Source organism: Setaria italica, chromosome II, assembly GCF_000263155.2.
Source record: "Setaria italica strain Yugu1 chromosome II, Setaria_italica_v2.0, whole genome shotgun sequence".
NCBI lineage: Eukaryota > Viridiplantae > Streptophyta > Magnoliopsida > Poales > Poaceae > Setaria > Setaria italica.
In genome coordinates this window covers 34,648,137-34,661,276 of record NC_028451.1, presented here as the reverse complement: position 1 = coordinate 34,661,276, position 13,140 = coordinate 34,648,137, and the positions used below count along the sequence as shown (strand labels likewise).

Below are 13,140 nucleotides of genomic sequence, written 5' to 3'. Positions count from 1 at the left end.
GTCCCGCACATTGGTCTTCCCTCACGGGTTCATAGCCCCTGCCCTCGCTGACCGTCGCCTTATGTACGGACAGGCCCCGTGTGGCCCCGTGCGCGTACAAGTAAGCCACCCTGGGCGGCCACACCCACACGGGCACGACTTGACACGCGCCTCCTCCTCGCCGCCGGTAGCCGTCGCAGCCCCCACGGCGACGCGGGCACGTCATCGTTCGCCGCCCCGCGCGCGCACGCAGGTTTCGGCAAGGAGCCAAGAACCATAAAGTCAGGCAATACGCCGAGACAGCGCTAAGCTTTGGTCACGGGAGCAGCTGGCCTAGGACTCTTGGAGGGAGGTGCCTCTGCGGCGTCGTGCCTCGGATGAGATGGGCGACGGCGGGAAGGCCGAGAAGGCGCGGCGGTCGCCGGCGCGGGTGAGGCTGTGGGTGGCGCGCGTCAGCACCGTGCTGCTCTGGACGTGCGTCGTCCACCTCGCGGCCTACCGGGAGCTGTGGGCGCCCAGCGTGCTCACCAGGTGGCCCGGCTGCCTCACCCAGACCCACGTCGTGGAGCACCCGTCGGAGGCTGTGGCGGTGGCAGATGGCGGCCAGAGGGAGGCAGTGCGCGCCGTGGCGCTTCCGCCCAAAAGTAAATTGCTTGTTTCTTGGTTCTCGGTTTCTGGAATATTTGCGAATCAGGCTTCCCTTCTTTCTTTGGTTAGGAATTTCTGAATTTTCTTGTTTGTGCCATTCTCTTTTGAACATCTTTTCTCCTTTCTTATCGGGAAAAAGATTCTGTTCTCAATTCCCCAGAAAACAGAATAATAACTTTGAATTCTTTTGTTTTTCCAGCTTTTATTTTGGTGTATTTGATATGTTGACATGTTTTTTTTGTGCAAAAGTCTCGGGGGTTATTTCCAGTCCTATTCAATTATGCGCTCGTTTTGTCTAGTGACCGAACAATTTGTCATGTATTTTCATGAATTCGTCGATGAACTATATCAAGGCACTGATAGTAGCAGGGCGAGTCGTTTGATTTGTTCTATACTACGTTCAGGAATCTACAAGAACAATGGCTATCTGATGGTCTCCTGCAACGGTGGGCTTAACCAGATGCGAGCAGCTGTAAGTTCTGTGTATCAGAATCTTAATACAACTATCACAGAGTTATATTCTGAATTTCCGCACTTGTTAAAATGTCTGCATATCAAAGTTTATATTTATGAATCTTTGCTGTTGTTAAAATGCTAAAACTTATTCCCAATGGTTCCACTTTTTTCTTCCCTTTTTTGGTCAAATAGATTTGTGATATGGTGACGATTGCAAGGTATCTGAACGTCACTCTTATCGTACCAGAGCTGGATAAAGCTTCATTTTGGGCTGATCCTAGGTGATAATTTCTTTCTTCATTCACTGCAATTCACTTTCAATTGTCTTGCCTTCAATTTATTCTGGTACTTCTTTTACAGTGATTTCCAAGATATATTCGATGTGGACTACTTCATAGCATCACTAAGGGACGAGGTCCGAGTTCTGAGACAACTGCCTCCAAGGCTGAAAAGAAGAGTTGAAATGGGATTCCTTCGCTCCATGCCACCCGTTAGTTGGTCTGATATCTCCTATTACCATAATCAGGTTTGATTGCATCTTCCTTTTTTCGCTAATGCGACATCATGAGCTGAAACTATATCCGAAACCAGGTGAAGATTGTAAGTGTTTATTTGGGGAAAACAGATTCTACCTCTGATAAGGAAGTACAAGGTCCTTCACCTGAACAGAACAGATGCTCGGCTTGCATATAATGGCTTACCCATGGAGATTCAGAAACTAAGATGTCGTGTCAATTATAATGCATTGAGATTTACCCCCGAAATAGAAAAGTTGGGCATACGTCTGGTTCAAGCTCTCCGTCGGAATGGACCCTTTGTAGTACTTCACTTACGGTATGAGATGGACATGCTCGCCTTCTCTGGATGCACACATGGTTGCAGCAACAAGGAGGCTGAAGAGCTCACGAAAATGAGGTATTACACCATCCTCCAATTTTTTTCGAGTGGGTTTTAATCTATTGTTGAAAAATAATTGTATTTTGAACTCGGAAGATATGCCTACCCGTGGTGGAAGGAGAAAGTGATTGACTCTGATGCGAAGAGGAAAGATGGGCTCTGTCCTTTAACACCAGAGGAGACTGCACTGGTATTGCAGGCGCTCGGCATTGATCGCAGTTATCAAATTTACATTGCCGCAGGTGAAATATATGGTGGACAAAGAAGAATGGCTGCCCTTACCTTAGCTTATCCCAATGTGGTCAGTTCAACATCTTTACTGCTAGTTCTGCATTCTTATGATTCAGTTCCTAAAATTGTTTACTATCGGTGCTGATCAGGTTAGAAAAGAGACACTGTTACCTTCAGATCTCAATCTTTTCCAGAACCATTCTTCCCAAATGGCAGCACTGGATTATATGGTATCCTTGGAGAGTGATATTTTCATCCCCACTTACGATGGTAACATGGCAAAAGTGGTAGAAGGTCATCGCAGGTACGTAATTACATCCTAATAGTAATTTTCAGCAATAATAAACTCACGGGCATGGTTATCCTTACTAGAGGATGCTGTGTTTGACAATTTGTCCAAATTATGTTTAAGCAACTTTCCTCCATGTTATATGGACTTTTTCTTTAGCTATGTTGTACTATACTATCGCATAGTAACATAAACAAAAACAAAAGTTAGGATCCTTAGCTATGTTGTAGAATGTCACGATTTTTTGTCATAATAAACATGTAGTCACTTTTCAACTGCTGATGGGATCATGTCTTGTAATTATTATGAGCACAGATACTTGGGGTTCAAGAAGACGGTACTGCTGGATCGGAGGCTTATTGTAGAGCTGGTTGATCAGTACAGAAACGGCACTCTGCGCTGGGCTGATTTCTCCTCTGCTGTCAAGGCATCACATACCAGCCGCATGGGCGAACCGTCACGGAGGCAGGCGATTCCTGACAAACCCAAGGAAGAGGACTACTTCTACGCGAACCCACACGAGTGTTTGCACCAACCAGAAGATCTATCAGCCTTGTGATACCCACAGTACATGCGCTGCCTTTCAGAGCTCAGAACCACAGTACAATTTTGACAGGATTGGCGCCGTTTGTTCTGATGAACAAGCCTTACGACAGATAAAGGGCCTCCTTTCAGTTAGGGAATTCTTAGACACAGATTGACGATGTGATTCGCTGATTCTTTTTTTTTTGTCAAGAATAAACAGTGTTTAAATTTTTGTTTGTACAGATAGAGATAACAGAAATTGGGATTTTGTCTGTTACAGTATTGATGTTCATTGTGATGCAAATACATACCGATGACGTTGCCATGATAGTAAATGGTTCCTCCGGTGTGCAATTGGGCGTTTGTTCCTGCAGTGCACTGCAATTCTCCTCCTTTTCCTTCCTGAAGTGCACAGCAATATCATATCTGAACATGGACTTTAACTCAACACTATTTTAGGACTTTTTTGTTCCATGTTTGACCTGAAGCTTAATAGCCGCTCAAGTGGAGTGGGTGACAAGTACGTGAACAAAGATGTGACGCAAGTTTGGAGGAGTTGCAGCCATTGGAACTCGGAAGCCGCCGCCGTCTTCCTGAAGCCACGCAAGCACGCAACCGAAGCAGTACGCCTTCGGATTCAAGCCACCGTCCTCCCTGCAAGCACCTGCACACGTGCAGCTGCACGTACTCGTACATGTGCCGTCGTCAACCATTCCGTAGCGTTCCAACGACGAACGATCCCAAACAGTCCGTGCCAAGCATCGAACGCAGAGATTAATTTATATTTTTTTTATCAAAGAAAGAACTCGTTCGGGACCTTGAGGTAAAGGCACTCGTGCCATGAACAATGAGACTCTGTGTGTGAGTGTGTGCGCCAGAATCTGAACGCCGCCAGCTCGTGGTCGTGGATGAGGTTGCCAACACGGGATTCGCGCGGCGCCGGCCCCCACCCGGGGCCAGCGAAGATGGTGCGCGGCGCCGTGCGTCGGGCCCTCTCGCTCGCCGCGCATTGTTTCCTCCTTCCCTTCCGTAGTGCCGATCGAGCGCACGATCGTGACGGGGGTTTTAGCACGCGCGGTCATCACCTGGCCTGGCTTGTCGGAGGCTTCGAATCCGGAGTTTGGATTTGTCGCTGGTCTCTATCTCAGGCGTGCTGAGTCCACCAAATCTTTCCAGTTGGTCACTAATCAACTGCACCGGTGTAGTGTATCAGTGACGGATTGCATGATCGCACTAGGGCAGTGCGTGCATGTGGACTGGAGACTTGGTCTAGCAATTAGCAGCACGCAGCAGCAGCCGCAAGCCCGCAACTTCGCGTCAAGACTCAAGACAAGATTTGCTTCCCGCCTGGGAGTGACCATCTCGTGCTTGTCTCCACTCCATCCGAATAAGCGGATCGACGACGACCCTCGCTGGGTCACCGTGCCCGCGTCAGCGGATCGCATAGTCAAAGGGGGCACACTCGCGCCTTCAACAGACGCGCTCGGTCGGTAGATGATGGCCACGGATTCGCCATCGTATCTCGGACTCGATCTCTCCCGCCGCCGCCGTCAACCGCCGTGACGTCCGGCGACCATCAGGCCACGCCACCCACCGACGTGCAACCGCCGGTGCCGCCCACTCGCCGGCACCGAGATAGTCAACTCGCTGACCCGCGCGGCACCGCTCGCGGCTACGTCACGTCAGGCAAGCACGGGCCACAGTTTCTGGAGGCAATTTCTCCGCCACGCCCGCGTGACGGATGGCCGATCGCTCCCAGTCGGTACCCGCCGTGGCGTGCAACCACGGCAAGCGGCGGCGGGACCGGAGAGGGAAGCCAGCGGCGGCACCGGTGATCAGGAGTTACAGACGATTCAACGAGGGAGAAACAGGAACGAGATAGTTCACTGAGACGGGGCCACGGCACCCAGCAGAACGGAACAAGTTGACTAACAGGTAGTGTTGTTGGAGATATCTTACAGGTTACTACGAGCCTACATCATAGGATTCGTCAAAGGGTGGGGAAGCTTCTCATATGAATGGAAGCCTGTGTACAAGAGCGGCTTCACAATCCGCGATGGAAGCTCCATGGTTTTGTTTTCTTCTCTACTAAGTAAACAATGGACTAGGTAGGGTGGCGGGGGCGATAAAATGAAAGAATGCGCCGGTGTCTCGTTCATCACGAAGCCTGTCACAGCTAGCACAATGTACAACCAATCCAGAGAGCCTTCCGTTGGCGAAGGGAAGAAATAATGATCAATCCGGTCCGGGAGCAAGGCGGGAACCATCATCGTCAGCTGTTGCCCGGTTTATGCCGCTTTGCTGCTTGCGAGAGATCTTCGGCACCACCACCCAACATTGCCAGCTGCTGACCTATTTCGTCACTAGATGCTGGATCGGTTGGTTCCTACACAGAATTGAAGTGCCACGTCAAAACATGGATCAGCGGGGATAAATGATGTAGGTGCAAAGTGTACAATGTTTCAGATGCCTATGTGATAATCACCACTCAACTTTCAAAGTTTGCATATAACACGGCTTAGTACCTACAGTACGCAGGCACAAAACATCCATCATCAACAAGCAGGCTCATATTTCATTGTAAAGAAGCCATCACATATTTATCATCTCAGACTAGATGCAGGTTGTACAAATGATTGAACTAACTTCAGTTTTGCTGGCATGCTATCTTTTAAATGGGAATCTGTGTGTATGGTCGAGGTACCATACCTTGCAGGATACACCAGCAGCAGGTCTCTTGACAGCCCGCTTGCCCAGGTTGATCTGCACAGAGATGCTGGCTTGGGACAAATCTACACCCGAGCTTTGAAGGGCATGAGTCAACGAATTAAGTAACCTGTTACGAATAAAAAAATGTAGATGTATCAACATACTTTTATTTGTGGCAAAAATTAACAAATTTCTTAGTCGCCACAATTTGCTCTCTGAACTCAACATCGTAAAATAACAAGTACAAATGAAATAATGAGAAATTTCAGGTGGGCAAAACCTACTGCTAGCAACAAGAAAGAAAACTATGAGAGCTATCAACATTTAAGGATTAAAATACTTAGGTATGAAAAACATCAGTAACAAAGAAGTGATATTCTTTGTGACTCACTCCTGGGAATATTGACTGGACACGCTGATCGTTCCTTCATTGATCGCCAACGGCTGGTTGTTAAGCATTTCACTGTTAACTGCACAGTCATCCACAGGGGACGGACCTGTCCATTGGGGTTGGGACTGAGATAAAGTATTATCTGCGTATAAAGAAACACTCATAAGTAACCAGTGCTGCTTCGAGTCTCAGAAAGCACCTCGGAGAATAATGCAGGATCACTAGTGGATCATTGACCATACTTGTAATATTTGCCGGAGTTTCTGCTGATCTGAAGCACATGCTAGCCATTGGATCAGTTTCAGTCTGATCCTGTGCCCCTGATGCAGCTGCAGATGTCACCATGTTGTGATTATCATCGAGTTTCCCAGTGAAATTAGATCCAGGGGAGGATCCATTTCTCATGAAATGTGAAGGGTCAGGCAGGGATTCTCCTGGGATTTGTCCCTTACTCTGCACCACAAAAATAAGAAGCATACATAAGATGTTGGTCGGGAAAAATCAATACAATCTTAAAGATTCGATAGGGCAAATGCATTATTAGCAACAAACACTTGCCTGCTCATTTTTCCAGAATGATCGAAAATACATATTTGACTGCAAAATGTAAAACTACATCAAGAACTGACTGTTCCTTTCCTAACAACAGTAACAAGTATTGCAGCTTTGGAGCAAAAAGCAATTACCCATGGAAGCATCTTTGCATTTTCTTGGTTCCATTCTGGGAATGTTGCCTCGTATTTTGTTACTTTCTCTTGCAAAAACCGTATATATTCGATAACCTGCATTAGAAAGGATGGCAAGAAAGAACCATGTTAATCAACTGAGGAAGATTACATCGATAAAATTGGAAAGTGTTGAAAACCTTACCTCCAAGAGAAATGTTGCTTTGTCTCTCTTTTGATCACTGTGTGGCAACAGCTCCCTAAGTATCTGAAACCTGTAGGAATGATGTGGAGTAAAAGAAAAAATAATCCATACAGAGGTCAAAACTTGTTTGTCCTTAAAATTGGTCACTAAATTGAATCAAACAAATCACCTGTCATTGATCTTGCTGCGTCTGCGCTGCTCTGTGGCAGAGTGTTTTGACCGTGGCGTGTTTGGCCGCTGATCCGTACCACCATCACTACAGCTTCCGCCCTTCCGGTCCATCCTTACTGTCAATTATGTTTACACAAACACCATCCATTAGAACAAAATAGCACGGAAAATGATGTGAGCTCTTTTTTACTCATCTAAAAGAAATTATGGTCGTGCCACTTCTTTTTATGGAGCAAAATTTTCACACTCATGCTCATCTGTTGATTTAAGTGCTCTACTATGGTTGCGTTATTGCAAGGGATACACAACACAATCCATGCTCATGCTAGGATGCCAAGGGAAAAAATTATGAGATATGACCAGATTTGCCTAACTGTAACAAATGCTCCTTCAGGAAGAAGAAGCAGGAAAAGGGGCATTCAAAAAATTTCTTGTCCGCCTCCACCTCCGGCTACAGTTGGAGAAAGAAGATTAAGCAATGCAAAAATTTCAGCAGCCCTAGGATGTGAATGATCCCCTGCATGGAAGGAGTGCATCTCTCCGTTGATATCAATGGAGCTGCACCCTGTTGCCTTGCTAACACCCCTCTCTCTCATGGTGACCCTGACACCAGCAACATGGCTCCACATCCCCACGGATGCATACAAGTTTGCAAGCTGCACATAATGCCCTGCATTGGAATGCTCCAGCTCAAAAATGTGCTGCGCGGCACACTCAGCCAGTGCCATGTCTGAGTGCCCATGCATCTTGCAACCATGAAGCAGGGCACCCCACACACTCATCTCTGGCTTGATGGGCATGTCCTCTATAAACTGGTAAGCCCTGTCAAGATGACCAGCACGAGCAAGCAGGTCCACCATGCAGGCATAGTGCGGGTGCCGGGGCTCGATCCCATAGTCATGTTTCATGGAATGGAAGTAGCTCCACCCTTTCTCCACAACACCAGCATGGTTGCAAGCTGATAGGAGGCCCAGGAATGTCACATCATTCGGTTTCACTCCAGCATGCTTCATGTCCTCGAACAGGGCAACGGCCTCCTTGACATGGCCATGCACCCCGTAACCACCAATCAGTGCACTCCAAACAACAACATCCCGCTCCTGCATGTGCATTCGTTCAAACACTGTACGTGCACGTGCAATGCTCCCTGCCTTAGAATACATGTCAATCAGCGCTGTGTTAACAAGCACATCATCCCTGTATTCACTGCCTTGGACATAGTCCTCCATCCATTCCGCAAGTTCCACAGAACCAAGCTGAGCACAAGCCAGAATCACCGACCGTAAGGTAACGGAGTCAGGGGTCATGCTCCTCGCAACCTTCCTCATCTGCTTGAAAAGTTGCACCGCCTCATTGGCAAGGCCATTCTTAGAGTAACCGGATATCATGGCATTCCAAAGGATCACATTCACCCGTGGGGTTGGCACCGTATCAAAGAGTGCCCTAGCAGCCACGATGCACCCGAACTTGGCATACATGGATGTCAGTGTGATCACTACATCTAGTTCATTGTCAAAGCCACTCTTGACCACTAAGGAATGAGCTGCTGTGGCACCAGGCAATTCATCAAGCTCCATATACGCTTTAAGGACGGATACGAGCAACACAAAGTCAGGGCACACTTCACTGTGCATCATTGATGCAAAATGATGGAGCCCCTGCAAGGGGCACCCATTCTGCACAAGCCCTGATATTAGCGAAGTCCATGAGACGACATCCCGGTCACCCATTCCCTCAAACACTAGGTGTGCGCTGCAGACATCACCACAGGCTAAGTACATGGAAATGAGTGTGTTGTCTAGGAAACGAGCGTCCACCGCGTGTGCAGAGACGCGCAGCGCGTGGGCGTGCGCAGCACGGCCAGGGGCGGACTTCAGCAAGTCTGCAATGGCAGGTGTGGGCGGGAGGAAGGCGGGGTGGCGCGCGCGGAGAGCCAGATAGTGGCGAAGCGCGAGGGAAGGCGCGCGAAGGCGAAAGGCAAGGCGCGCGGCGGCGTGGAGGAGCTGTGGGGGCGGCTGGGGAATTCCGTCGAGCAGGTAGCGGGCGAGCGGGCGGAGGCAGGGGGACGCGCGCACGCGGCAGGCGCCGCGGAGCAGCGCGAGCGCGGCGATTGCGGGCGAGCCCCGGAGGCGGCCGGAGACAAGGAGGTGGGCGTGGAGCTGGTGGACGTGGGCCGGCTGCCACTGCGAGCCGGCGCCCGGCGCCGTCAGCGCGTGCGAACCCATTCCTTCCACACTACCCGTCCTCTTCCTCACCGCCAACTCTGCTAGACCAACACAACACGGAACACTACGCCCGATGAGTACAAGAATGCGTTCTCGTCAAAAAAACAATTATAGAAAAACAGGGAACAAGGGCGGAAATCGTCAAAATTCCAGGAAAATTACATGTTCCCATCATCCCGTATCTCACGAGCAATAAAGACGAACGAATTCCTCGTAGATTCAGCGGGATTGGGTTGGTACCTTTGAGCGAGGAGGAGACCTCCCGGCGCGCGGCGAGGCCGTCGTCGTCGTCGAACCCCGCGCCGCCGCTGGATCTGGAGCCTGACTCCATGGCCCCGCCTCCCCCGCCGCGCCCCTTCCTATCCGGCGGCTGCGCCTGCTGCGGCGGCGGCGGCCTGCCCTGCCCGGCGCCGGCGAAGGGGAGCGCCCACTGCTGCTGCTGGTGCCCTGCGGGGGTGGTGGAGGCCACAACACAACAAACACACAAAGCGCCCGCCTTTAGCTTTAGCCTTTCTTTTCCCAGCAGCTACCGAAGGAAGGATTGCGCAGGCGGAAGGCGTGCGGCCCCACACGCCGGGGGCGTGGTGGTGGGACCGGTGGCAGCTAGCGTCCCCCTCCGGCGTGGATGTAGCCGGCGTCTAGGGCCAGCAGTGGGCCGGGCCCGGTGGCCGGGGGCACCTGGAGCTCACGTGGGTGGATGGGTCGCGCGACGGGACACGACACGACACGAGAGGCTGAATTGCACGGGCAACATGGGCCCCCGGACGGGCCCGGCTTGCTGGCCGGTGTACACATGCACGAGACCGGCCCGTCCCCCACTCTCTCTCTCTCTAATGCACTGTTGAGACACACACGTAAACCCCGCGTGCACGAGTAACCAACGCCGCACGGCCACACGCACGCGCGACAGCGCCGGCGTGTCCGTGTGCATTGCGCGTGGGAGCACGCCGAACTCTATGGCTAGCTAGCTGCCCAGCTACACGAAACTGGGGTGTGCCGTGCGCGTGACCGGCGGCCGGTGCTAGACTGCTGGTGTGCATGCAAAGGAAATGGCGAATGGTGAACGTACCTCGCGCGCCCGGGTGGAACGCCGCGGGCTGGCCCCAGAGCACGAACGGCGGCTCCGCCTTGACGACGGCCGCCGGCGGCCGCGCGGCCGAGACGGGCGCGGGGCAGATGGTGAACGTGCCGACGCCGACGGGCAGCGGCAGCGCGTGCTGCTTGGCGGCCACCGGCTGGTGGTGGTGCCTGCTGTCCGCGCCGGAGGCGGGCAGCGTCGGCGATGGCTCCGGCGGCGGCGCTTCCGGCTTCTCCAACGGCTGCAGAAAGTCGTGCGTCTTCAAGAAGAAATTACCTGCATGCATCAGTGGCTTTTCTTCTCAGCCGCAGTAGCTACTAGCTGGTGAGCAGGCAGAGCAGCAAAGGTTGAACAGAATGTAACTGACACCATGGGATAATAATGTCCGTCCGGCTAATCATGATTAGGCAAAGCCCGTGGGTGGCCGGGTGGGGGTGGGGCCCCGGCCAGATGGGATGGAAGGCCGTCGACGGCTCCTTGCGTCCAACACACACGTGATCCGCCGTTGCTTTTGCTTGTCGCTTCTTATCGCCAGCCAGCTTAATTTCCACGGAATTTATTTGTTTAAATCCCAACCGTCACACGTCGGAGCGAGTAACTGGTTAATTAATTAACTAATTGGAGCGAGGCTTGCTTCTTTTTCCTCCCGCCGGTTGATCCGATCCCCGCAGGAACTGACGAATTGTGCAGCTCCCTCCTCGCAGATCTACCTACCGCTACAGCGGAGCTCGAGCGAGTAGAATTTGCCATGGGAGAGAGAGAGAGAGAGAGAGAGAGGTGCATGCAGACCTTGAGAGGGAGGAGGTGACTTGGAGTCGTGGAGCTGGAGAGGAGAGTCCTTAGCGGCGGCGGCTGTGTACAGCGAGAGGAAGTCGTGCTCGTGCGTCGCCGCCTTGTTCCCTGCGCGAGCTCATGCGGGCGGAGAAGAAAAGAACTTCAGCTTAATTTCAGCCATCGATATGCATCCACCAAGCAACGGTTCGAGATAAGAAGTGTGGAGAACACAGAAGGAAGCCATGGTAACCATCCGTGCGAGCTTTGCTAGCTGTTGCAGCGTCTGCGTACCTTGGATGCCCATAATCGCCGCACGTCAATCGCAGCGCCTCGCCATGGACGCCGGCTCCTCGCCACCGCAATTCTCTTCAGCAATAGCCCCCGCGCGCTCCGTCGTCGGTCGTCCACGCCCCTGAAGAAGCCGCGTCCAAGAAACACCTCGGATCGGAGAGTCCTCCCTCACGTGACGTACGTGAGAGATGTCTCTCTCTACTCCTCTCTCTTCTCTCCGACCTTGCTTTGGCTTCGCTTCGCCTTCTCTCTTCCTCGCCTTCTCCACCAGCAGCTAGCCAGCTATGTAATCTATGGCTGGGCTGCTCGCGGGGACGCTTTATACGGCGCGTGGCGCCCGTCAACTAACCACGCACGCGCGACAGGGCGAAAGACGGAGCGAGACGGCGTCACGTACGCGCGCGATCGACGACGGCGGTTAGCCCCGGCGCGCACGTGCCGCGGCGGGGGTTAAATGGTTAATCACCCGCCACGCCGTACCCCTGCTGCTGCTGCTCTGCCAAAGCGCCAAAGCTTCTGGGGTTAATCCCGAGGCGGGTCGGGTCACGCACGCGGGATGATTAATTAGGGCGCGCGCGGCGGGGGGGCGATTAGATAGATGGACGTGGCCCGCCCGAACCCGAGGCAGAAGAGAAGGGGTCACGTGACGGTTGGGGGCGCGTGGGCCCCGCGCGTGGGGTGGGGAGGGGGGAGGCACATGAGGCCGGGAATTGCGGGCATCCCGTGGATGGCGACGGCCGGGTCATGCGCTCCAGATTCGGCCAGGCCACTCACTCCTCGTCGATCTCCTCCCCCCGGTTCCCGCCCTCACCCGCGGCACCGATCCTTTCTCGGCTCAGGTCAGGGCTTATTGCCTTCATCCATCGTGGAATAGATAAGAGGGACGACGGATCACCGTCGTCGTCCACGCGAGAACCACCACAGGACAGGAGCAATCGATGCGGTTGCCATCGGTGACAAAGGCACAAAGCAGAGCTACCTCCCTAACAAACTTGGGTACGATCGAGTGAAAGAATCGCTTGGGAGGGAGGGACACGTCCACGCCAACTCCTTGTGGTTTACTGCTGCCCTTTGACCTTCGTTGCCTTTCTGTCTCGCTGAGCTTTACCCCGCCTTTCGCTTTCTATCATGTCGCTTCGCGGTAAACCGGGTCGGTGAAACCGATCACCGGAGGGAAGCAAAGTAAAACCCTGTGCTAAAAAGCGGCAAGTGCTCAGTCATCAGTGCTCTCGCCCGCCCAACACTCGCAGGCCGCTTCACGTGGCGCGTACGAGACAAAAGGCGCCATATCTACTCGCCCTTTTGTTTTACCGCGCAAAAATAAGACCTCAGGATATGGATGATCCGTCATCCATCCCCATCCTCCCTCCGCCGGCCGACCGCTCGCTTCCCGGCGAATTCACCGCACGTGGCCCGCCGCACCGATCGGCCGGCTCCCCCACTCCCACTCCCACCACAGCAACCCCCCGCGCGCGCGGCGGCACGTAAACTCCACGCCTCCTCGAACAGCACACGCACCGTATCCGAAGAGGACGCACGTCACACGCCATGATCGGTCACAGGGAGACGCAGACGAGACGATCTGCCCTTGTGCTAGCGACGCGAG

The 13,140-nt window shown here is 52.7% G+C and overlaps 2 protein-coding genes across 2 annotated transcripts; one reads left to right on the top strand and one right to left on the bottom strand.

Annotated features, from left to right (window-relative positions):
* Nucleotides 1–118: 118 nt before the first annotated feature.
* Nucleotides 119–3,360, top strand: LOC101764800 (uncharacterized protein At1g04910). The gene is made up of 8 exons (XM_004957051.3): nt 119–623; nt 1,032–1,099; nt 1,276–1,364; nt 1,444–1,609; nt 1,709–1,998; nt 2,077–2,281; nt 2,361–2,515; nt 2,816–3,360. Exons 1-8 carry the CDS (start codon nt 362–364, stop codon nt 3,057–3,059), a joined length of 1,479 nt encoding a protein of 492 aa, XP_004957108.1. The 5' UTR covers nt 119–361; the 3' UTR covers nt 3,060–3,360.
* Nucleotides 3,361–4,887: 1,527 nt separating this feature from the next.
* On the bottom strand, nt 4,888–11,896 carry LOC101763863 (pentatricopeptide repeat-containing protein At3g12770). The gene is made up of 13 exons (XM_012844123.3): nt 11,535–11,896; nt 11,259–11,369; nt 10,461–10,745; nt 9,632–9,838; nt 7,612–9,429; nt 7,165–7,282; nt 6,996–7,065; nt 6,812–6,907; nt 6,684–6,722; nt 6,368–6,578; nt 6,126–6,267; nt 5,735–5,861; nt 4,888–5,411 (listed from the first exon to the last, which is right to left on the bottom strand). The coding sequence occupies exons 1-13, from the start codon at nt 11,545–11,547 to the stop codon at nt 5,298–5,300; spliced, it is 3,351 nt and encodes a 1,116-aa protein (XP_012699577.1). The 5' UTR covers nt 11,548–11,896; the 3' UTR covers nt 4,888–5,297.
* Nucleotides 11,897–13,140: the final 1,244 nt, after the last annotated feature.